The 23,357-nt window shown below is 62.1% G+C and overlaps 3 protein-coding genes across 7 annotated transcripts; 2 read left to right on the top strand and 1 right to left on the bottom strand.

The window, feature by feature from the left end:
- Positions 1-54: 54 nt before the first annotated feature.
- Positions 55-4,494, bottom strand: TAS1R1 (taste 1 receptor member 1). Its single transcript, XM_048326361.1, has 6 exons — positions 4,319-4,494; positions 3,943-4,249; positions 2,839-3,615; positions 2,281-2,493; positions 1,968-2,088; positions 55-1,084 (listed from the first exon to the last, which is right to left on the bottom strand). Exons 1-6 carry the CDS (start codon positions 4,474-4,476, stop codon positions 159-161), a joined length of 2,502 nt encoding a protein of 833 aa, XP_048182318.1. The 5' UTR covers positions 4,477-4,494; the 3' UTR covers positions 55-158.
- On the top strand, positions 4,379-9,797 carry NOL9 (nucleolar protein 9). The gene is made up of 12 exons (XM_048326358.1): positions 4,379-4,798; positions 4,869-5,094; positions 5,267-5,394; positions 5,499-5,637; positions 5,866-5,962; positions 6,418-6,515; positions 7,264-7,425; positions 7,583-7,868; positions 7,952-8,063; positions 8,424-8,601; positions 9,034-9,167; positions 9,491-9,797. The coding sequence occupies exons 1-12, from the start codon at positions 4,475-4,477 to the stop codon at positions 9,620-9,622; spliced, it is 2,016 nt and encodes a 671-aa protein (XP_048182315.1). The 5' UTR covers positions 4,379-4,474; the 3' UTR covers positions 9,623-9,797.
- Positions 9,798-12,211: 2,414 nt separating this feature from the next.
- On the top strand, positions 12,212-23,339 carry PLEKHG5 (pleckstrin homology and RhoGEF domain containing G5). 5 transcript variants are annotated; one of them, XM_048326353.1, is made up of 23 exons: positions 12,212-12,450; positions 14,209-14,285; positions 16,306-16,435; positions 16,619-16,721; positions 16,802-16,862; positions 16,972-17,063; positions 17,140-17,276; positions 17,353-17,501; positions 18,255-18,323; positions 19,083-19,268; positions 19,443-19,613; positions 19,687-19,782; positions 19,864-19,914; positions 20,026-20,175; positions 20,253-20,363; positions 20,431-20,580; positions 20,655-20,792; positions 20,993-21,112; positions 21,214-21,346; positions 21,417-21,529; positions 21,610-21,761; positions 21,836-22,630; positions 22,738-23,339. In XM_048326353.1, the coding sequence occupies exons 1-23, from the start codon at positions 12,318-12,320 to the stop codon at positions 22,745-22,747; spliced, it is 3,327 nt and encodes a 1,108-aa protein (XP_048182310.1). In that variant the 5' UTR covers positions 12,212-12,317; the 3' UTR covers positions 22,748-23,339. The 5 variants fall into 5 exon arrangements, with proteins under 5 accessions (XP_048182310.1, XP_048182311.1, XP_048182312.1 ...); XM_048326355.1 differs by lacking the exon at positions 12,212-12,450 and adding an exon at positions 13,034-13,052; XM_048326357.1 differs by lacking the exon at positions 12,212-12,450 and adding an exon at positions 13,953-13,967.
- Positions 23,340-23,357: the final 18 nt, after the last annotated feature.

The raw sequence follows: 23,357 nt of genomic DNA, 5'->3' as shown, positions 1-23,357 counted from the left end.
GCCGGCATCCGGCAGCGCCGGACGTGGCGTCACCGGACACCGGCAGTGACGCTGCGCGAGCGCGCAGCCGGGGCAGGCTCGGGGCCGCGGGGCTGTGTGCGCGGTGGGGGAGGCGTGGTGCGGGTCGAGCCCCGCAGCCCAGGCTCGGTGCCCGCGGATCAAGCGGCGGCCTGGCGCCGCGTGTACTCCTGGATGACCATCTGGAAGTGTTCGGCCGTGTTTTGGTGCGGCCGCAGCACGATGACGAAGGCCCGCGGCACGAAGTACCCGCCCAGCAGCGCTGCGAGCGTGCCCAGCGTGCCGAGCACCCGCGCCGCCAGCTCGGCCCGGCCGCGCAGCGCGCCCTGCGAGCAGAGCACGGCGGCCGAGCAGCTCAGGTGTAGCAGCAGGCTCACGGTCAGGCTCTTGGCCTCGTTGTAGGCGGCGGGCAGGTCCGTGCCCCCGTAGCTGAGCGCGAAGCAGGCGGCGCTGAGTAGCACCGTGTAGGCGATGGCGGCGTCGGCCGCGGCGCTCTGGGTGCACTCCAGCACCACCCACTCGGCCCGCGCGCCATAGTCCCGGCGCGGCACCGAGGGGCTGGCGACCTCGGCGAGCAGGCACAGCGCCACTTGTGCCGCCGTGCTGGCGGCCACGAACAGCACCGGCCCCCGGTGCCGCATGCAGGCCTCGTAGAGCGCCGGGCAGCGCGCGTTCAGCTTGAATATGCAAAGGATCTGGAAGGAGCGGGTCGCCACGCACGAGAGGAACACGGTGAAGCTGATGGTGAAGAGCGGCACGCGCAGCAGGCACGCCGCCCGCGAGGGCTCCCCGAAGTAGCAGAAGAGGCTGCTGCAGGTGCAGGCCAGGGAGCCCAGCATGAGGAAGCACGTCTTCCCGCCCGCAGACTTGACCACAGGCGTGGAGGCGTTGAGGGCGAAGAGGACGACCAGCGCTGCTATGAGCAGCATGAGAAGAACAGCCAGGGCCAGCAGCACCCAGGAGAGGGGCTCGGACCAGGACAGGAACTCGACGGTGCGGTTGAAGCAGACCTCGCTCCCTGCTGGGGCCCACTCGCCCAGGCCACAGGCCTGGCAGTCAAAGGGGTCTGTGGAGGACACGGACACCTCGCACACCTCGGACCCGGTAAGTGCTCTGCGGCGGTGCGGGGCCCGGCCCGCAGCCCCCTGGACTCTGCTCACCCATTGCGTCCTGCTCTTTCCTTTTCCTGCTCCCAGGCCTGGGGGCACAGAGGGGGCTCTTTTCCCAAAAGACCCCCCCCACCTGAAGTTTACCCCATGGACTCTACCAAAATCCATGGGGGTTTGTCCCATTCAACAGGGGCTCAGCTGTGTGAAGCTCAGGGCCATGGGGGCTGTGGGTGGGAAGGGGCCCGTGGATCCAGCAGTAACCTGGGAAGCAGCAGCTGCTGTTGAATGGGACAGGACCATATAGGGGGGCTTTCTGCTCCCACCATCCCCAGAGCTGCCCCTGCCCACTCCACAGGCCAAAGGTGTTGAGGTACCAGCTGCCAGGAAGGGGTTTGTCGTTGTGGCTGGTGACTCTTGAGGCAGGATACTACTGGTGCCTGTCCCAGGCGGGAGACATTTCCATATGCCAGGTGCTGGTGACCACACAGTGGGGAAGCCCTGAGTGCCATCTGGGGCACAAAGGCAACCACTAGGTTGAATTTCCCTGGCAGAGGATGCGGTGTAGGGAACAGCTATCGGGCCGGACATCCCCATCCCCTGGCCACAGGAGAAGGGCTCTGTTTGCCCAGGTGGGCTCACCAGGTGGTGCCCGGAAAGCACAGGGCATGGGCTTTGCATACCCACTGGTGAGCAATCAGGAGCCAGACCCACTGCCTTCAGGTCAGCTCAGAGGTTTTGCTGACCGCAGGAGGTGAGAGGCTGGGAATGGTGAGATGGGAGCAGGAGGCAGGATGTGGGCAGGGGAGGAAGGGGCAGGAGCGGCCCCCAGGATGTACTGACCTGATGTGTTCAGGAAGGTTCCCGGTGGACAGGCCATGCAGCTGAAGCAGCACCTGTGGTGGCTCTGCTGCAGCTGCTTCTCCCCTGGCTGACAGGCCTCAGAGCACACTGAGATGGGAGCCTGCCGGGAGCACAGACAGGATCAGGCTGGCAGGCAGCGGCAGAGTTCAGGCTCAGCAGCACTCTGGCACCCCTCACACTGCCTCTGCCCTCAGTTTTGCCCTGCTATGAGAAAACACCCCAGAACTGGTGGCATTGGGATGCAGTCAGCTCAGAAGTGAGCAATAAATAAGACCTGGGTGCAGAACAGTACCTGGCCATCTTCTGTGTGCCACAGGACTTTGCCTGGGTCAATGCTCAGCCTGTCAGGGTTCACACGGAAGGTTCCTATCACATCAGAAGTCCAGTTTGGGCCATTCCACTTCCACATGACAATGTCATAGCCTTTACGAATGTCCCCATTGGTATCAAAAGAGATTTGGCTCTTGTACAGGGTGAAGTTTACTTGCCTTATCTTTTGTAGGAGCTGTAAAACAGAAGAGTAAGAGAGGAGCCCTTCCAATGGCATGACTCCTGCCACTGGGAGGGAGATGTGCTGGAGGACCCTTCCTCTGTGCTGCAGCCACTTTCCAGCCCCCCAACATCTGCAGGAAATCCCATCCAGTGAGGGGCTGGTGGTAGAGGAACAAGTGACCTAGGATGGAGTCTAGGTTTAGGTCTTGGCTGCTCTGACTGTGAGGGACAGCTGAAGCCCACAAGGGTCTTCAGCTGGGATTTGAGCCTTTGGACAGGAAACCTCTGGGCACAATGGAAAAATCCTTCCCTGTGGGAAGGGATCCTCATAGGTCTTCTTCCACAAGGTTGCTCTTACCTGCCAGGGATAGACAGTGCCTTTGCTGCAGGCCCCCGAGGCGCAGCCCAGCAGGTCATGGAGGCCATGGGCCACGGCATACACAGCCGAGTACACACTGAAGGAGCCTTGAGCATCATACATGTCGGAGATGGCAGCAAGGGCACGGCAGCTGGTGCAGCACTGGGTGCAGTCCAGCCGCGTGCTCCCCACAGATTCCCCACCTGCCTCTGCACTGCTGGCACACTCAGCCACAGTGCCTTCCTGTGACATCTTCCAAGCTTCAAAGCGTTCCAGCATCGTGGACTCCGGCTTCTCAACTGCCATCCCAATCACCGAACCGATGGTCTGGATGCCAGGCACCTGCCAGATGATTTGAGCCAATGCCCAGTCTTCAGAGGCCACCCACACCATGCCCGTGATGTTCCTCTGGACCACGACCTCGAAGAATGGGAGGGTGCTTCGTCTGGTGGAGAACACGACGGTGACATTGACCTTGATGTCTGTGAGGATTCGGACCAGGTTGTGGAGCTCTGGGTTGCTGGCGTCCGAGTTGGCAGGGATGGTGCCTCGGTAGGCCACACACACATTGCTTGCGGTCAGCAGCTCGTGCAGAGCATCCAGGCCAGCCCTGCCGTAGGCATTGTTGCTGCCCAGCAGTGCCACCCAGGTCCAGCCAAAGTGCTGCAGCAGCAAGAAGATGGCCTTCACCTGCTGCCTGTCACTGGGGATGGTGCGCAGGAAAGAGGGGTACAGCCGCTTCAGGCTCAGTGTCTCTGTGGAGGCTTCGTAGCTGATCTGCAAAGAGAGCCAGCAGAAGGGGGATGCACTGGCCTGGCAGCAGCACCCCTGCTAATGGGTGAAAAGCTAATGGCACAGGCAGCCTGTCCAGGGAAGACTTGGAGCTGGGCAGGCAGTGGACCCAGTGCCAAGTGTGCTGCAGCAGCAGAAAGCTGTGATGGATGGCAAGCCAGCCACTGACTGCCTGGGAAGGATCCTGGGACAGCACACACAGAGGGGCTGCATTTCCAGGTCTGCCAGGCTCCTCAGCTCCGAGCCCACCCTCTCTGAAACCCTCACTCCTGGGAAGCCTTGTTCTTCATCAGCCGCAGGAACTGCACTTACCTCCGGTACAAGAAAGAGACTGAGGAGAGCAGCTGTGGTGAGGGCCAGCTGGGTGCTGTCAGGACCAATGACAGCCACGGCTTGGGGTTCGTAGTGTTGGAAACTGGGGAGCACCTGGACATCCTGCCTGCCTTTGCGGGCGAGGGCACACAGTGTGGCGTGGAAGTTGGCAGGCTCAGAGCAGGTGTCATAGATGTCGTAGCCCAGGGTGACATTGGGGAGCAGCGTGCTGGAATTGTTGATCTCCTCTACGGCAAAGCGCAGAGCCTGGGACAGGCAGTAGCCGTGGCTCTTGAAGACGGCAGCGCTATGGAATCGAGAGTGGTTGTTAAGGAGGACCGAGCGCGTTGGGGGCACGGGCAGCGCGGGCACTCACTCGTCGCAGCCGCGCACCAGCATGCTGGCGGCGTCCCGGTGCGCCGCAGAGTGTAGCGGAAACAGCCCAGCCAGGCGGTGATCGCCGCGGAGGGTGAAGGAGGCGGCGGCGGCGGCGGCCGCGCAGAGGCAGAGGCGGAGCAGGGCGAGCGGCGGCATGGCGAGGCGGCCCCGCACCGCGCGGGCGGCTCTTAACGGAGCGGTGGCAGCGGGCGGGGCCCCGCGCCGGGCGGGGCGGGGCGGTGCCGGCCGAGGGGCGGCCCTGGGAGGCGGAGGAGGCTCGGCGGTCATGCCCGCACGGCGCGGCCGCCCCCGCCGGGCTGCGGCCCGTGCTCTGGCCCGCGCGAGCCGGGCAGAGGCGGCCTGGCGGGAGTTCGCCGCTTCCTTCACTCGCACCGGGATGGTGCCGCCGGCTGAGCCCGGGCTGGTGGCCGTGGAGGCGGCGGAGGGTACGGCCGTGCTGCTGCTGGCGCCGCGGCAGGTGAGCAGCGCCCACAGCGCGCCGGCCCCGCCGCGCTCCGCACCGCCTGACCGCCCGCTCTGTCCTGCAGGCGCTGACTTTCACAGGCAAGTGCCGCCTGCGCTGCCTCTACGGTGCCGTCCGCCTCCTGGGCTTCGCCGTGGCTTCGCACCACCCGGGACTGCCGGTCTTCTCGCCGGCCACGCACTGCGCGCTCAGCCTGGAGGCGCTGCCCGGCGCCCGCCCGCCCGCCGCCACCCTCCGCCAGCTGCGCGCCGCCGCCCGCGCCGCCATGCGCTCGCACCGCGTCCGCCGCCGTGAGTGCGGGCTGGGACGGGGGCGCGGGCGGGCGCCATTTCACAGGCGGTGCGGGGAGCGGCCATTTTGAGCGCGGAGCGGTGCGGGGCGGGCGGGCGCCATTTCGCGTGCGGGGCGGCGCGGCCGGGCGGGCGCGGGGCTGAGAGTGATGGCGGCACTCGCTAATTGCAGAGGCGCGGGTGAAGCTGATGGCGCGGTTCTCGCCCGACTGCGCCGTGGTGCTGCTGGAGCACCTGGACACGCCGGTGACGCGGTTCCTGCTGAGCCACCCACCGCTGTCGCGGCTTTTCGAGCCCCAGGTGAGGCGGCGCGGTGCCCGTGCAGAGCTAGCGGCGGCCGCCCCTGTCAGCGCCCAGGCCGTGGCCTCGCGCACCCCGTGCTGAGTGCTCACCCTCTCGCCTAGAAAAAGGAGGAGTCCAGCTTCACGCCAGAGGACGCGGTCCTGGCGTCTGTGGGCATCGTGAAGTGCAGCTCCGACCGCGGGCTGCTGGTGTCGGAGAGCATGTGCCTGGCGCTGGAGGAGCTGATCCAGGCCTGCTGTGGTGAGTGCGGGCCTTTGACCAGGTTAGGGCTTTGATAGCCTGAAAAAAAGAAAATTCGTGAGGCTTTTCATGAGTTAAGGTTGAGAGAGTGCCCTGGCCAGCACACAGTGATTGAGGGTCATGTTTTTCTGTATAAAGAGTGTGCGTCTAGAGCTTAGGCATTGTCTGGGGTGAGTCAGTGATGCCAGCATCAGTCCAGTTCACTTGTCCTTCCGCTTGTCTTTCTAGCGGAAGATGAAGGTGTCCCTTTGGTGCTGGTGTGTGGCCCAAAAAACACTGGGAAATCGACATTCAACAGATACCTAATTAACCTGTTACTGAACCGGTGAGTCCTTCTACGTTCTGCAGTCTTTTAAGTGCTGTGTGAGATTTAGGAGAAGGAAAAAAGAAAAGAAGAGTGTTTGACAGGACTCTCAGAAGAGCCATCAGAACTGGAAGGTGGATAGCTTTTAAACACAAACAAAAAATCAGAAAATCAAGACAGGCATTCTTGTCTTGAGCTGATTTCAGAAAAGTTGCTTCCTGAACATTTCTATTGAAATAGTGTTAAATTACTTCCTTGGAGTGTGTGAGCACATTGGGCACTAAGCAGTTTGGGTTCAATAGGGGAGTTATAATGCTTAAAAATGCACCATGAGTGTGGTTGAGTGAAGGAGAGATTTTATTCATGAATTTTAGCTTTGCAACCTGTAACAAAATCAGGTGGTCTTTCTGATATGTTCAGGTCATACCGTAGTTCTTCTTTTGGTGGATGCTACCACACAGTCTCTCTCCCTGCAGCCTTCCTGTAGTCGAGTACATGGAATGTGACATCGGCCAGACGGAATTCACGCCGCCCGGGTGCGTGTCCCTGAGCAGCATCACAGAGCCTGTGCTGGGTATGTGTTCTGCTGCTCCTGCGGTTACCAGAGACCTGTTTGGTTTCTGAGATGAACAGGGTGTTCTAGGCAGAGGCTCTGTTTGAGGGGAAGCTGCTGCCACAGCTGTCAGAGTTTCCTGGAGAGAATAAACCAAAGGCTGTTTGAGTTTTCTTGTAGGGACATTTAAGCTCCCTGAGTAACACAGAGCTGTTCTCCTGCTCATTTTGTCTGCTTTAAAGAGAGATGATGTTGTAGAGGTGGTAGTACAAGCTAAGGTGTATCAAAGGGGATGTTCAGCCTTTCTGATTTGAAAGGTCTCCTTGGGAAAATATGTATCCATGGGTAACACTAACTTGAGAAATCCGAAGTGGATCCACACAAATCGGGGCTGTTGTGATGCGTGTAAAAAGCAGAGCCTAGGAAAGTGCTGGTATTTGTGGTTTGCAGATTTGGTTTAAAAGGACGTGGCCAGGCCGGTTTGCTCTTTAACCGGTTTGTCGTAGACCATTCTTCAAAGATTTGCAAATGCGTAAGCAGTGATTTCAGACAAAGAAACAAACCCAATATTAACCCAAAACAAACAAAACTCCCAGCCTGCAAGTGACAGACCAGTTTCCCCTATGTGTAGGCTGTGCAAGGAGGACAATTACCATATAGGAAGAGCACGGGTTATTTCAGGAGAAGAGGCATGTGGGTGCTTACAGGGATGGGAGTGTTTTGGTTTGACTCGGCGAAGGCACTGGATGTTTGGTGCTCTCTTTGCCAGGTCCCCCCTTCACTCACCAGCAGATGCCCCGTAAGATGGTGTATTACGGCCAGACCAGCTGCGAGCAGGACACAGAGAGGTACCTTGATGTTGTGAAGTATGTGTTCAGCTGCTACAAGAAGGAAGTGCCTCTAGTCATCAACACCATGGGCTGGGTGAAAGGTAAGCGGGGTCAATCTGCTCTGGAGAGGCGTGGGAGGGAGGTAACGGTGGCGCAGCACCACGCGGAGCAAGAACACAGCGCGTCTGCCCTGAGCTACGCTGCTGTCCCACCTGTTGCAGTAGTAGCAGCAACTGTGTGTTTCCTGTGCTCCTGAAGGTGAAGGACTGCTGCTCCTCATTGATATCATCCGGCTGTTGGCACCCAGCCACATTGTTCAGATGGATGTGTGTGACTGGAAGGCCATGCCCCCGCTGACCCCTGAGCATGTCCACTTTAGTGCCGGGCTGCACACCAAGGGCAAGCAGCAATCCAAGTGCAAGCAGCTGGGAGTGGGCAGCACGGAGAGCTGGAAGTACTCCGAAGGGGAGGACATGTCAGCTCCGCAGCACAAGCTGCTGTATGTCCACCCGGAATTCCCTCGGGCAGGGGTGGCAGGTGAAGCGTAAGTAGAACGTTGAGTGCTCTGTGGGGTCTGTGGGCTGAACAAAGCCACACATCGTCCTTGACACGGGGTTGTTCTGGCAGGCGAGTGCACAGCGGCATCCTGCGCGACATGTCCATCCTGGGATATCTGGGGCACCTGCAGAGCCCTGACATCGGGGCGGTGCTCCCGCTGCACAGCCTGGTGCCGTATCAGGTAAAGGAGCTTTTTGGGATGGCTTGTGGGTGGTGCAGAGAGCCCAGCTGAAAGTGATGGGCATTTCTGTTCCTGCTGCATGTATTTCTCAGAAGAGGGATAAACACTCTAATCTGCAGAGTGACTGTGTTCAGGGTGTCTGGAAGCGAGGCTTCTGTCGAGGTGCCGGTGTGGCACACGTGTGCTCTGTGTTCTGCATGTGCAGGTATTGGTGCAGAAGCTGCCTTGTGTGCCCTCCTAGTGCCTCTATGTGAGTGTGGTGTGGGATCATGCAGGGTCTGCGTACTCAGCAGTGTCTTCTCTCTGGACTCAAACTCAATCCATGTGGAGCTGATGAACACTTTTCTCTGTTTCTCTCAGGTACCTTTCAATGCTGTCGCACTCAGGGTTATTCACACGGATGTTGCTCCCAGCAACATCATGTACGCAGTGAACGCCAGCTGGGTCGGGCTCTGCTGCATTCCGGAGGAAGTCCGGTGCCAGACCGACGGGCCAGTCCTGCTGACACAGACACCGGTCTGCGACTGCCTGGGCTTCGGTGAGCACACCTGGAGCTCTGCTCTTACCTGCTGTGTTTTGGCAGACAGGTTGCAGAGTGACAGAATTACCTGCTCTTCTAAAACCAGCTGGAGAAGTGGGATGAGATACAGGAGTAGTGGTGTATTCTCTGCTGTTAGAGACTGTACTGCGAAGTCCTTGGACTTTGGTTAACAGGTGGTAAGAGCTGTGGGGAGTGTCCTTGCACAGTGCCACTCGGAGCTTCTCTCAGAACTCCACAGTGACTCACTTTCTGGTTCACGTTCTCAAAAGCAGATTCCATTTGGCTTTTGCAAAATTCCAGTAGTTTCTCAGTTTCCTTCTGTGACTTAAATTTAATGTTCCAGTTTGGACTTCGGTGCTCGATCATCTGTAGGGATGTGCCAATGAGCAGGGATGCCTGGTGACTGAGCTTTGCATGTGTTTTTATTAGGAATTGTCCGAGGGGTTGATATGGAAAAGAAGCTTTACCACATCCTGACACCAGTGCCTCCAGAGAATCTGAGACTAGTGAATTGTCTGCTGCTTGGGAACATTGCTATCCCTAACTGTGTGCTTGTGGGCCAGGTAGGAGCTCATAGGAGGGGGTGGAAGCTAGCTGAGCTGCAGCTGCCTGTCAGGTTTTCCATTTCCTTACTCCTGAGGCTGATGTGTGCTGGGAGGTGCCTGGGCATCAGCAGATGGTTCTCTCTCTCTGAAATTGTCCTTAAGCACAGAAACCTTGGAAGAACAGAATGTTCTGCTCATGTTTCAGATGCCAAAGTGGGGTTTGGTGATTGCTGGGTCCTTCCCACCATCAGCTCCATCAGCCTGGGGAGGGAAGTGCTTCCCCCTCTGCTGAAGATATGAGTTCTTAAAGTTGTTTCTGGTTTAATTTTTCTGTTTTCCAGCAAGGAATTGAGGGAGAGATCCCCTATGTCACATCCGATTACAACTACAGCATCATGGGCTCAGGGAAACTGAGGAAGAAGAAGCAGCATTTGAAGAGGAGGGAGTTCCCCTTTGAGTGTGATTACACTTGAAGGCTCGGGGTACTCAGCCAGGGGTTGTTCATGTGGGACCTCATGTTGCAGGAGCCCTGGGTGCTGCAGAGGCCCTGGGCACATAGATGCTACAGTGGGGCCGTGTTTTGATAATGTTTTGTATGTTCAGTTTGTATTTTTGGTGTTTTGTAATAAATATCTATGATAAACATTGGACTGGTTTGGAAATTTTCCTAGGCTGTGGCTGACACAGCTGGGGGCAGCTGCTGTTGCACACACACTCTGCCTCTGGTCAGGACATGTTCCCATTGCCTGTGCAGGGAGCTCTGGGTGTCAGAGCAATCCGCAGTGCCCTGAGCGGAACTTCACCGTCCCCTGGCTTTGTGGAAGGGCCCATGTCAGGGTTCTGGCACTGTGGCTGGCCCATGGCTCTGGTTGTCCTGCTGGTCGAGGAGAGGGGGAGGAAGGAGCACCAGAGGGAGTCCCTGTCCCCCTGAATGACAAAGGTGGAGCCACTCAGTGCTGCGCTGTCACAGCCTGCCCTGTATCTGCTGGGACTGCTGCCTCCTGCCCTATGCTGTCCCAGCTGCATATCCCGTGCTGCGGGGTGAGCTCAGTGCCCTGAGCGCAGTCTGGGACCAGCTTGGGCTGGCTTTGACATGTCCCTGGCTCTAACAGACTGCTGCGGATAGGGGCTGGAGCAGGATGGGAGTGGGGAGGAACTTGTCACCCAGGTGCTGTGTGTAGCACTGGGCTGCGTGGCTTTACCTGACCCCACCTGCTCTGCCCCACTGGGACACCAACTTTTTTTCTTCCCAGCCTTTTGTCAATTAGCAATTTGCTCCCAAGGGAAGCCAGGGTTGGTGGGAGTCGCACAGAGGTGAGCGCCTTGGGTCAAGTTGAGGACATTTTTGGTAAAACCGATTCTTTATGGGTAATACCACCATGCTGGGCTCTTAACTGGATCTGTGACTGCAAAAATAACCTGGCTTCTAACAGCAGCTCCTGCAAAATGAGGCATGGCTCTGCCTCGGCCCAGACTGGGGAACAGTCCAGCCCTGGAGTCTGCAGCCCCCCAAGCCCAGTGCCTGTTCAAATCTCCTGGGCCAGGTCTCCTGCAAAGGAAGGAGGAATGCAGAGGAAGGAGGAATGTGGTGTACCACTTGGGGCCAGAGCTTTTTAGCTGGTGGCTGCTGTGGGTGTGAGTAATCTGCAAAATTGCTTTTATTTGGTTTGGGAAGAGATTTCCTAGAACCCCAGGAACGAGCAGCTGTAAACAAACAAACTGGGATGAGAGGTGGGGAGGGGACAGAGCTGGAGAAGAGCTGCAAGGGGCTGGGCCGTGTTGCAGCCTTGTAAAGAGTTAAATTTAATCCAGGCCTAATTATCCCCATATGGCTGGATCTGGCAGCAAAGGAAGAAGTTGGCCAGCATTGTGGGCCTGAACAGTGGCTAAAGTAAATAAAGGGGCCATGGTGCAGCCAGGGGGAACATCCCAGGCAGGGTGAAACGGGAGTTCAAGTCATGAGGGAGAGGGTGGAAAAAGCTTCAGGAAAGGTGAGATAGGCAAAGGACATGAGAGAAACAGGCAACACTAAAAGCACCGTGGCCAAGCATCCCCCTTGGTGTTGTTACCAGCCCCACACATCCACCTCACCTGGCTGAGGGCGATGGATCCTGTGCTGGCTCCATCCCTTGGACCTGGGGGACAAGTGAGTAACTCCTGTGTGCCCAGCTGCAAGTGTCTGGTTTGGGGCGTTTCAGGGGGGATGCAAGGTGCCAGTGCCTGCTGGGGCCCAGAGGTGGGTGCTGCAGCCTTGGGAAAGGGGAATCTCACTGGCTTCTGGTGCTCCCTGAGGGGAAGAGAGACAACGGGATGGCTGGGGGCTTTGGAGCATAAACCTCGGTGAAGCATCCCACCAACAAGGTGGGGACACTGTTCTGTGATCAATGGGAAATCTGTGACAGCACTTCAAACAGTAAGGATGCACTAAATCAAGCAGGATTAATTTTGCAATATGTTGGCATCTGTTACCTTTGCAGCATCGATTTCTGTTGGAATTTCTGGCAAAGGTTGCCTAGAAGCAACATAACTCTGAGAAGCACCTGGTGCCTCTGGGAGGAGATGCTGTGAATGAGTTTAGGGGCTGGGATGGTCTTGGCCTGGGAGTTTTGCATGGAGCAGGATGAAGGTGCCATCTTTTGCTGTCTTTGGGGGGTTTAAGCCCTATCTGGTGCTTTCTTATTTGCTTGGATTTAGCAGGAGGAAAATCCCCCTGAAGATCCCTGGTTTTCCCTATGCAGGCTGGGGGCCCCGTGTGCCCACGGGTGCAGGGATACAACCGGAGCTCGGGGCGGTGCATTCCTGCCCCCTCAAAAGCCGGACGGACGACAGAGCCGCCAAACAGCCCCCTTCTTCATGCTGATTCTTTCCATCACAAGCGCGTCTTGTCTCCGTGGCCGAATGTCTTCCATAGACGGTGGAAAGTGAAATTTGTGCAATGTCTGTAGGAGGCTGAAGAAAGGCCCTTTGTGCGCCCCCCGCGCGGGCGCTGGGCAGCCTCCAGCAGCACCCTCGGCCGCCCCGCGGCTCCCGCCGGCGGCGTCAATGCACCGCTTGTCCAGAGACCGGGACCCACTCTTAAAGCCGGAGCTGGTCTCCCCCAGTTAGTCCCACCGGTGGCCCCGTCGGGGCGGGCACGGCTCCGGGGGGCCTCCCGGCCGCAACCCCAGGATGTTTCTGTACTGGAGGAAGCGGGGTGCCTACGAGCTGGAGGCTTTGCCGCCCGGCCTGGCGGGGCTGGAGTACGGGGCAGTGGAGCGCTTCTCCTGGAGCTCCAGCCTGGACGTCAGCGAGGAGCTCGGGGGTAGGTGGCTGGGGGGCTTTGGGCAACTGGCAGGCTATGGCTGAGCGTGGCCGCCCAAATGCTCCAGCCCTGGCAACGAGGGTGAGGGTTTGGGAGAAGCTCCTGGGTGCCGCCGGGACGCCGCGGGAATGCGGCAGGTGCAGCTGGGGAGCGCTCAGCAAACCGCCCCGTGCCACCGGCGCCGCTCCCCCCGGCCCCGGCAGGCGTTTGAAGCAGCCGGCCGCCGCTGCCGTGCGCCCTGCCGCAAGGACGATCCGGTTTCAAAACTCGTTTACCGTCACCGGGAGCGCCGGGTGTGATAGCACAGCCGGCAGCAGGAGGAGGAGGAGGTGACCGGGCGGGGACAGGAGCTGATGGGGACAGGGTCTCTCCTGCAGCCCCCGAAGTGTCTGGTGGGGACCCGGACGCTCTCCTGCCTCTGCCACAAAGCGGGGCCCCCTGCGAGGACCTTCCAGTCCGCGCGTCCCAGGCCCTGGTGCATGTGTGAACCGCGGGCAGGGTAGGATTTTGGGAACGGCCACGCGGCTCTGGCCGTGCCGGCGGCTGCGGCGTGGGGCTGATCCCTGGCACCGCCGGCCGCTGCGGCCAGCCTCTAGTTTTTGGTGAGTTTGGAAAACTTTCCCTTGGGTGCATGAAAGAATTTATTTGTTTCCGTTATTATTCCCGATAGGTCAAGTGAAACGGCAGCGGCGGGGGGCGGGGGCCGGCTCAGCCCGGCGGGCGCTGCGGGGCGGCCGCGGGGACAGAGGCCTCATTGTGCTCCTGCCGCGGGGGCAGCGCCGGGTCCCGGCTCCCAGCCCGGCTCCTAGCTCTGCTCCTGGAGGCCGACGAGCTGAGCCCTGCCCGGCTGCTCCTGCACCGTCATCCAGCAGCGTCCATGGCGCCAGAGCGAGCCCCGGGATCGCCTCCCAGATGGGAGCTTGAGAAACCAACACCATTCCGAGTTGCTTCCCCCTCTCCAGGCAGAAGCAACAGTTTTTTCAGTGCTGCCTCAAAAGGCAGACTGTTTTGTCCCGCAGACTATTTCTAACCCCGGCCTTGGCCGCGGTCTGGCTCGGGTCGGCGTGGACGCTGTTTTTGTTGGCAGGAAGGATGCGGGAGACGGAAGCGGTGCGGCGGGGAAGTCCCTGTGCCGCTGGGCTGGCATGATAGCCGTGCCACCTGGTAGAGCCGTGCCACTCTGGTAGAGCCATGCCACCTGGCTGCTCCACATCCCTGGCATCGGCTCCTTGCCCAGCAGGCAGCTTCCCAACGGTGCATCCCTGCCTGCAGCGGGGCAGTCCTGCCAGAGGGTGTCTGTACTGCTCGTTTGCCGCCGCGAGCAGCCCGGAGTCTGTTATTTTTAAACGATTAGGTTCGACACATAACAAAAGCCTTCAAAATAGGATTTGTCCCTAAGGCCGATTTAACTGTCAAAGCTTAAAGTGGCTCCTAAGCCCCGCTGGGGGCTGACAGCTGCAGATTTAGTGTTGCTGCTGCAGCCCCAGGCCGTGCCAGCCCCGGGGGAGCTGGGGCAGGTCCGTGTCCTCATCCTGTATCCCGGGGTGCTGAGCAGGAGTTGCCGGATTCTGTCACTGCGGAGCACACAGTGCGTTTCCCCGGCGGGGATGCATCACTGGCTCTTGGGCACGGGGCTTCATTCCCCTGGATGAGCTGTGGGGTGGGCGGGAGCGGGCTGAGCCTGAGTGCTTTGCCGAGCTCTGAAACCCGGGATTCGTGGTGTGGGGCACCCAGGCACTGACCCAGCTCTCTCCACAGCCGAGCCGTGCCCCGAAGAGGAGACAGTGCTACACTGCCAGAACCCCGACTGCGCTGGAGAGAGGAGGGCGGCCAAGGTGAGTCCTGGGAGGTGGCGGCAGCCCCGGGCAGCTGCTGCCTGGGGTCTTTGGGGTGAGAAGGGGCAGTGGACGGCTCTGACCAACCTGCCGCTCCCTGAAAGGCCCCTGCCTTGGTCGGCAGCCCCTGGCCTGCTGTGCCGGGTGTGCATTCCCTGCTGCTGTCAGGGTCCTGCTGGCCCTTAACGGCACGGCAGCGGCTTACCCGTTTCCCCGAGCTGCCGTGATTTGGGCTAATCCACTACAGTCCGTCTGTTCTCCTGCTCGCTAACGTGAAGCCAGGGCGGATTTAGGGTCCCTCTCTCCCTCCGGGTATGCGGGCCCGGGCCGGACCCACGCCCTAGCTCTCAGCGAGTCCCCGCGGTTGCTGTGCGCGGCCACGGGCGGTGTCTCCGGCGCAGCAGGCAGGACGGCCCGGGCGTACCGGGGGTGTGCCGCGGTGCTCTGTTTGCACGCCGGGGTGGCAGGGCCGGTGCTGCTGGGGCACACGTGGCACTGGGCTGTAGCTGCCCAGGAGTGCAGCTGGGACTGCCGGGAGCAATTGAGGCCACCCCGCTGCTGTCACCAGACCCTTGATGGTGCCTGGCAAGTAGCGGGAGAGGGGGTCTGGTCAGGCTGGGGGCTCATCCTGCCGTGTCACGGCGCAGGATCGTGATCCCCCTTGCTTTGTGAGGCACCTGCTGAGGGGCGGGGGAGCTGCCGTGTGCGGGGAGTGGGGTGGGGCTCAGATCGGGAGCTGATTCCTGGGGTGGGCAGAGGGGTTTGGCCATCCCGCCTGGCCCCTCCTGTGGGGATTAGCCCGAACATGAGCCCAGGGATGAGCTGCTGGCACAGGGTGGATGAGGGGCCCCGCATCCCTCTGGGGCGGCTGCCCAGAGTCCCAGGGGATCTCACTGAATGAGTACCAGCTGCGGGCACTGCCCGGAGCCCACGGCCATACTCCCACATGCAGGTGTCACGATGGCCACAATGGCAGCAACGCTGTGGGACACATGGTGGAAGAGGAGGAGGGCTGAGTGGTACAGGGTGTCCTGGGGCTGAGGCTGTCTCGAGGCCTGGGATAGGTCACTCGTGGATGGCGGGGGGTGCTGCAGAGGGGCCAACGACCCCTCGGAGAGCGCGCGGGTGGTGGGAGCACGTCAGCTCTGACCTCAGCAGCGCCGGGAGGAAGGAGGGCAGGAAGTGGGGGCGGCTGGAGCTGCACAGGCGCTTCCTCCCCGCAGCAGCGCGTGTACTACAGGCAAGCCCGGGCAGGGCTGGCTCCTGCCAGCAGCCCTTCGCACCCCTCCGCGTGCAGGGTGGCCATGGGGGTCCCACACGGGGACGGGCATGTGTCAGCGGTGCAGCAGGACTTGCTGGCGGTGGCTGGTGGCACCACAATCCCCAGGAGTGGGGCCAGTAGGAGCCCCAGTGAGATGGGCATTGGCCAGGGAACACAAGCTGTACACTGCGCTGGGGGGCCTGGCCGGGGGTTTAAAAATAACCTGCTGTGAATGCCTGGAGGGGCTGGGGCCGCGGCCGTGGCCGCACACAATCGGAGGAAACGCGCCGGCTTCGAGCATTGTTTGGCTGCAGACGCTCGCTTCCTCCGTCCTGCCGCGGGGACATGGCTCTCGTCAGCACAAAGGGGCTGTGGGGTGCCAGGGCGGCCTCCTGGGCCGCTGGTGAGGTGCTGGTGCCACGGTGCAGCTGTCCCTCAGCTCCTTGTCCAAGCCTCAGCATGTGCAGGTGTCCCAGGGTCTCTGCTCATTGCAGTGGAGCCGGGAGGGGCTCTGTGGTGCAGAAGCCCCTGTGTCATCCCCATGCTCCTACAGCACCCACTGCCACATGGCCACGTCCTGCTCATGCTGCTTTCCCTGCGCTCGCTCTGGCCCCAGCATTCCCTGTGAACAATGTGCCGGCTGCAGCTGGGGATGGGACAGGGGACCCTGCTGCTCGTGGTGCTGGCCATTCCTGCTGTCAACATGCCACAGCTGGCAGCCGCGGGCAGGCCCTGCCTGATGGACTCGTGTCCCCGCAGGAATGCCACCACGCAAAGTGCCGGCAGCTGAGCCGCAGCGGCCCCCTCAGCCTGTGTGAGCTCTGTGACGGCAGCCTCCATGGCGCCATGCACTTCGATGGCCACATCCGCTTCGACCTGTCCCCGCAAGGTGAGCCAGGCGCGGAGCTGTGGCACCGCTCCTCCCGCGGCTCTGCGGCAGTGCTGCGGCACAGGGATGGGAGTGATGGAGTGCGCTTGGGGCTGGTGCAGCTCAGGGACGGGAGTGGGATGCAGTGGGAGCCAGCTCGGGGCTGGGGGAGCTGCCACAGCCCAGCTCGATGCCCGTTTGCAGGCTCTATCCTGGCCCGCAACATGTCGACACGCTCTTGTCCCCCGCGCACCAGCCCTGCCTCTGATGTGGAGGAGGAGGAGGAGGGTCCGGCAGAGAGCAGAGGGTGAGCCCCCAGCCCTGCACAGCCCCTGTGCAGCCCCAGCCCGCGGCATTCCCGTCACCCTTCCCTCCCTGTGCCCACAGGGAGCGCAGGAGCTCAGCGCTGAAGCTGCCCAAGAAGAAGGCTTGGCGCAGGCACACGGACGTAAGGCACAGGCTCCTCTCCCTGGGGCACTCGGCAGGGCAGCAGCATGGCCCTGGTGGGAGAGAGGGAGGGAGGGACCCCTGGGCAAGCAGCTGCCACCTCCCCCCAGGACCCCAGCAAGGAGTGCTTCACCTTGAAGTTCGACCTCAGCATCGACATCGAGGCAGAGATCGTGCCAGCTGTGAAGAAGAAGTCGCTGGGGTGAGTCTACTGGAGACAGGCACAGGGACAGTGTGGGTACAGGTGTAAAGACAAATGTGGGGCTCATGTCCTTCAGGGAAGTGCTGCTGCCAGTCTTCGAGAGGAAGGCGATCGAGCTGGGCAAGGTGGACATCTACCTGGACCAGTCCCACACGCCACTGTCCCTGCAGTTCGAGGCGTATCGCTTCGGGGGACACTACCTGCGGGTGAAAGGTGCTGCGGGGCCCCAGAGGGAGGCTTGGCTGCTCCAAAGCTCCCAGGGGACACTGACAACCTGATACTCCCACAGCCAAGCCCGGGGATGAGCTGAAGGTGGAGCAGGCAGTGCGGGACGCCAGGTCAGCCAGCCTGCCCATCCTGCACCCTGCCAGCAGTGCTGCATTCCTGGGGCCAGTGCTGGAGCCACTGCCAGGACGCCGGGAGGGCACTGAGAGCGTGGTGAGTGCCAGTGCCAGCTCTGGGGAGGGAGGAATTGGGGATGGGATGACAGCATGTGTGATGCCCCCATAGCCGTTCTTTCTGGTGAAGATGGGTCATGGGGCAGCAGCATGGTGTCTTCTCCATGGTCTCGTGTGGTATGGGCTGAAGATCCCCCTAGAGTCCTCAAGAGCCCCTTTGTTTCCTGGCTGAGCCTTGCTGGCTGTGCTGTGCTATGCTGGCTACACCATGGTAGTGTAGCAGCTCAAGCAGTGGCACCAGCCCTTTGGCTGTGCCAGGTACAGGCTGGCACCAAAGCAAAGGCAAACAGGAACCCTGGGGGCCCCAGAAACGGCTGCCACTCGGTGCCACCCCCGGCCCTGGGACTCGCCCTGGCCCCAGGACTCGCCCTGGCCGCTGGCCCTCCTCTCACTGTGGCGTCTGGCAGCTGCTGAGCACAGCTCTGTCCTGCCCCGTGGACCCTGGCCCCAGATAAGGCGTGGGACCGGGTTGGGCGTCGGTCCCGTGGGAGCAGGGTGCCAGGCCGCGGGGAACAGCACTGCAGGGTCCGGCCAGGGGGACACAGTGCTTGGTCCTGTGCCAGCAGGCCCTGAGGGCAGCAAACTGGCTGCGTGGCCAGGGCTAGTGGCTGCCCGTGTCCAGCACTACGATGCCTGGCTGCGGGAGCGGCAAGGCTCTAGCAGGGCCAGGGGACAAGCGGGCAACCAGCCACCTTTGCGGGGGTCTCCGTCCCGACTGCCTTCCTGGGGGCAGGTGGGCCCTAAGTGGCACAGGAGCGATGGGGCTGGCGGCAGCCGGGGCGCCTGGAGATACGGCAGCACAGTGAGTAATGGGGATGGTGCCCGCGGCAGCTCTTCCCGCCTGGGTCTGGGGACGTGGCAGGGTGTGGGGCCGTGCCGGCGGCGGTGGCAACAGCGAGCCACTTGCCAGGGCTTGGTGGCAGGCACGGAGCCCCGGCCCTGTTGCCCTTTGTGCCACGGTGAGGAGATGGCAGCGACCACATCCCGGCACGGCCCAGGGACACACAGGGAGCAGCCGGTACAGCGGTGTTCGGGGCGGCGGGAGCCGCTTGGCCGTGACCCAGCTCTCGCGACCAGCCGGGGGGCTTTGATCTCCGCCGGTGAATTGTTCAGCTCTGGTAGCTTATCTGCCGAGGAGGGAAATTAGGTTTTCGGCGCTGGCCCCACCTCCTTTTGTTTCGGAGGAGCCCGGCCACAGCCTGCCCGGCCCCGGCTCTGCGGTCTGAGCCGGGAGTACGGCTGGACGGGCGGCTCGGCCGGGTGCTGCGACCCTCGGGATGCCCTGAGCCCCCGCGCTGCTGGGGCCGCTTGTCCATGGCCGGCCGGGCTTGGTCAGGCAGCACCCGGGGTCCTGCACCCCCGGGGCCCTGCACCCCCGGGATGCAGGTAGGCAGGTCAGTGCGGGCAGGGGAGCATGGCCGGGGGACCCCACTGCCCGGGGCTGCTGTCTGTCTGTCTGTCCCACGGTGCTCGAGGTCAGCCATGCTGGCTGTCCCCATCCCAGTGCTGTGGCTGCAGTGCTGGGCACTGACCCCGGGGACACTGGCTGTCCCCGCTGCAGGCCCCGGGACGGCGAAGAAAGAACATAACAGAGTTCCTGGGGGACACCAGCATCCCCAGCCCTGAGGCAGCCCTGCACAGCAGCAGCTCTCTGCCCACCAATGGCACTGACACCTGGAAGAACCGCGCCGCCAGCCGCTTCAGCGGCTTCTTCGGCTCCGGCACTAGCACAGGCTCCTTCGGGCGGGTAGGTGGGCTGCAGGCATGGGGAGGGGGTGTGGGAACTGCCTGTGGTTATGCTGGGGAGCTGGGATGGGTCTCCCTGGGGCTCGAGACCCTAGTTCCACAGGCAGGGCGATGGGGTCCGTGGCAAACGCCCACTGGCCCCCACCCAGCCACTCTGTCCCCCACTTTCGGCCAGGAGACTGAGAAGCTGGAGCAGCTGGTGAACAGGCTGCATGCCTACAGCACCTTCGGGCTGCCCAAGCTGCCGCCCCAGCTCCGCTTTGATCGCGACTCCTGGGAGGAGGACGGGGATGAGGCTGGGCTGACAATGGAGGACAGCTGGCAGCAGATCATCCAGGGCACAGAGGTAGGGACAGGGCCTGGGGAGCCACAGGGGCTCTGCCCAGGCCCCGGCACAGCGCTGACACTCAGCCTGGCAGGCCCTGTCACGCCGGCAGTGCCACCAGCAGGAAGCCATCTGGGAGCTGCTGCACACCGAGGCCACCTACATCCGGAACCTCAAAGTCATCACTGATGTGAGTGTTGGCAGCTACTGCACCGTGCTGGGGCTGGGGGCTGTGGCTGCAGCTCACCGGCTCCCCACTCTCCCCCTACAGCTCTTCCTCTCCTGCCTGGTGAACCTGCAGGAGTCAGGGCTGCTCTGTGAGGTGAGTGGAGGGGGCTGCAGGAGATAGGGATGTTCGGGGATGGGTCCTCAGCCTTAGCATGCCGCAGGGTGGAGGTGCCATTCCCCAGCACTGCCCACCTCACCCCCACAGGTGGATGCTGAGCGGCTCTTCAGCAACATTGGGGAGATCATCCGGCTGCACTGCAAGCTGTGGCGCAGTGTCATGGCCCCAGTGCTGGCCAAGGCACGACAGACCAGGGCACTGCTTGACCCCACTGACTTCCTTGATGGCTTCAAGACGGTGAGTGGGGACACCATGCCATGGTGGGGAGCCATGCCATGCTGTGCGCTGCATGGTGACCCCCTTGTGCCCCCCAGTTCGGGTCCCTCTTCAAGCCCTATGTGCGGTATTGCATGGAGGAGGAGGGCTGCATGGAGTACATGCGGGCGCTGCTGCGGGACAGCGAGCTCTTCCGCACCTATGTGACGGTAAGGGGAGGGCAGGGGCCGGCGCCGGGGCCGGGGCTGTGCCAGTCCTAACGCCTGCATGCCGCAGTGGGCCGAGAAGCAGGAGCAGTGCAGCCGCCTGAAGCTGAGCGACATGCTGGTGAAGCCTCACCAGCGCCTCACCAAGTACCCGCTGCTTCTCAAGTCTATCCTGAAGAAGACGGATGACCCACGCGCCCGTGACGCCATCACCACCATGGTAAGGGATCAGGGGAGTGGGCAGCAGGGTCAGTGGCCCCTGGCCCGTCAAACCCACCACCAGTCCTGGCACAGATCAGCTCTGTGGAGCGCTTCATCAACGATGTCAACTCGCGGATGCGCCAGCGGCAGGAGCGGCAGCGCCTGGATGCCATCCTCAGCCGCATCGACGCCTATGAGGTGGTGGAGGGCAGCACAGACGAGGTGGACAAGGTAGGGTGGACATGGTGGAGCTGCTGTCTCATGCCATGCCATGCCATGCCACTCAATGCCACCCTCTGCCACACTGCTAAGTCACCCTGCTGTGCCACCCTATGTCACTTCATGCCAAGCTACCCCATGCTATGTCATGCCATACTACCTATGCCATGTAACCCCATGCACCCCATGCTGACACCGGGGGCTCCTGGCAGCTGCTTAAGGAGTTCCTGCGGCTGGACCTGACGGCCCCCATCCCCGGCACCTCCCCGGAGGACACCCGGCAGCTCCTCCTCGAGGGCAGCCTGAGGATGCGGGAAGGTAAAGACAGCAAGGTGAGGACTGCAGGGAACAGGGAGGTCTCGGCCCCGGCCCCTGCCCACCTGGCCTCACTCACTGCACTGACTGGTGCCCATGGCCCCACTCTCCCCCCCAGATGGACGTCTACTGCTTCCTCTTCACCGACCTCTTCCTCATCACCAAGCCCTTCAAGAAGGCTGAGCGCACCAAGGTGATCCGGCAGCCCTTGCTGGTGGACAGAGTCATTTGCCGGGAGCTCAGGGACCCGGGTGAGCAGCACTGGGGGCAAAGGGGACTACAGGGAGGTCCCTGGACACTGCTGACAGCCCCTGCCCACAGGCTCCTTCCTCCTCATCTACCTGAACGAGCTGGGGAGCGCTGTGGCCGCCTACACCTTCCAGACCAGTGGGCAGTTGTGCCGCAGCTGGGTCGAGGCAGTGCGCAATGCCCAGGTGAGGGCACATGGGTGGGTGGAGGACCCGTGGGTGCCCCGTGCACACCCCATTCCTCACTGATGCCTTCCCCTTCCCAGAACCTGCTGCAGCGGCTGCGGCAGCGCCGGCGCATGGAGGAGGAGGAGGAGGAGGAGGAGGAGGAGGGGGAGGACGGTGAGAGTGGCACCTCAGCTGCCAGTTCACCTACCATCCTGCGCCACAGCAGCACCAGCCCAGACTCACAGCAGTGGTAGGGAGCAGGAGGGGGGGACCTGCACACCCTCAGCCTGGCACAGGCCCCTCCTCATCTTCTTGCCTCCACAGCCCCTCCGACGGCTCCACTGAGACGCTCGCCATGGTGGCAGCAGACGGTGGCGACGAGCTCTCCTCCCCAGACTGGGACGCAGAACCCTTCAGCTCAACCTCAGACGGCTCCTCCATCAGCACCAGCACCTCCATCGGCACTGGCACCTCTGCCGAGACCCCCACCTCCGCAGAGACCCCCATCCAGGAGCTGCCTGCAGGCGCCTTGCCTGTTCCCCTGCCCCAAGGCGTGGCCTCCCCAGGCAGCGGCTGCCGCTCGTCCTCCATCGACAGCGCCTATGGCACGCTCTCACCTGCCTCCCTGCGGGACTTCGGCCAGCAGCCAGAGGGGACAGCCGAGGAGGGGCAGGAGCCCTCCCCGGCCCCTCCGGCTCCACGGCCTGCCTCGCCCCGGCTGCGCCGCCGGACCCCCGTGCAGCTCCTGCCCTGCCCGGCCAGGGCGCTTAAGTCCAAGTCGGAGGCCAGCTTGCCCCAACTCCTCTCCCCCACTTCCCCAGGCCCCCTAAGCCAAAGCCGCAGCCTCTCCGACCTTTGTGCTGGTTCCCCCCGGACTAGCCAAGACCCCGCACCTCTGGCTGCCCCCGGCAGCAGTGGCAGCTCCACATCAGAGCTCTCAGAGCCAGAGGAGCCAGTGGAGAGCCCGGCATCCCTCCCAGGGGAGCTCAGGCGCGACCCCCCGGCTCCTGCCCGCCGGACCCTCTCGGACCCACAGTCGGCACAGCACCGCAAGCTGACACTGGCGCAGCTGTACCGGATCCGGACCACGCTGCTGCTCAACTCCACGCTGACGGCCTCGTAAGCACACACCGCCTGCTGCCGGGGGATGCCCCAGCCCTTCCAGGGGCTTCCCAGGGGCCGAGTCCCAGTGCTGAGGGCATCTCTCCCCACTCTGTGTCTTGCAGGGAGGTCTGAGAGCCGCTGGCGTGGAAAGGACAGATGCATGGATGTACCAAGGAGCTTCTCCTGCTTCTAACCGTAGCGTAATGCCGGGGCCGGGCAGAGCGGGCACTGGGATGCCACGCTGACGGGGACATGGATGGGGATGCAGACCAGTCCCCTTGGCGAGGATGTGTCCTGGGCATGGCGGTGCGGGGCTGGACATGGCACGTGGCTTGTGCTGAACCCTTGTCCACAGACGTGAGAGTTGTCGGGCAGGGGGCCCTGGAACTGTGGGGGGCTGTGGGAGGCTCTGGGTCAGCTCCTGCAGGTGAGGAAGGGATGATGATGTTGGCAGTGGTGAGTGGGGAAGGTGCTGAGAGGGACGCGGTGCCGGTGGCACGATGCTGTGGACAGTGCAGGGAGGAGGCTGGGGCTGGTGGCAGGAGAGGATGGTGCAGGGCTGAGGCAGGTTTGCCCTGAGGGGTGGCAGTGGATGGCAGCACCTGGGGCCGGAGTGTGGGAGCCACGGTGGGACATGGCGGTGGCCAGAGCCCCGGCTGCCCCCCCCATGCCAGGCTGCACTCCACGTCCCAGCTGAGCAATAAACCCAGCTGGTGCACGCTCATGCCCGCCTCGCCTCTCC

This window comes from Corvus hawaiiensis, chromosome 22, assembly GCF_020740725.1.
Source record: "Corvus hawaiiensis isolate bCorHaw1 chromosome 22, bCorHaw1.pri.cur, whole genome shotgun sequence".
Lineage (NCBI taxonomy): Eukaryota > Metazoa > Chordata > Aves > Passeriformes > Corvidae > Corvus > Corvus hawaiiensis.
The sequence above is the reverse complement of the archived record's forward strand: the minus strand, read 5'-3'. Positions and strand labels throughout refer to the sequence as shown.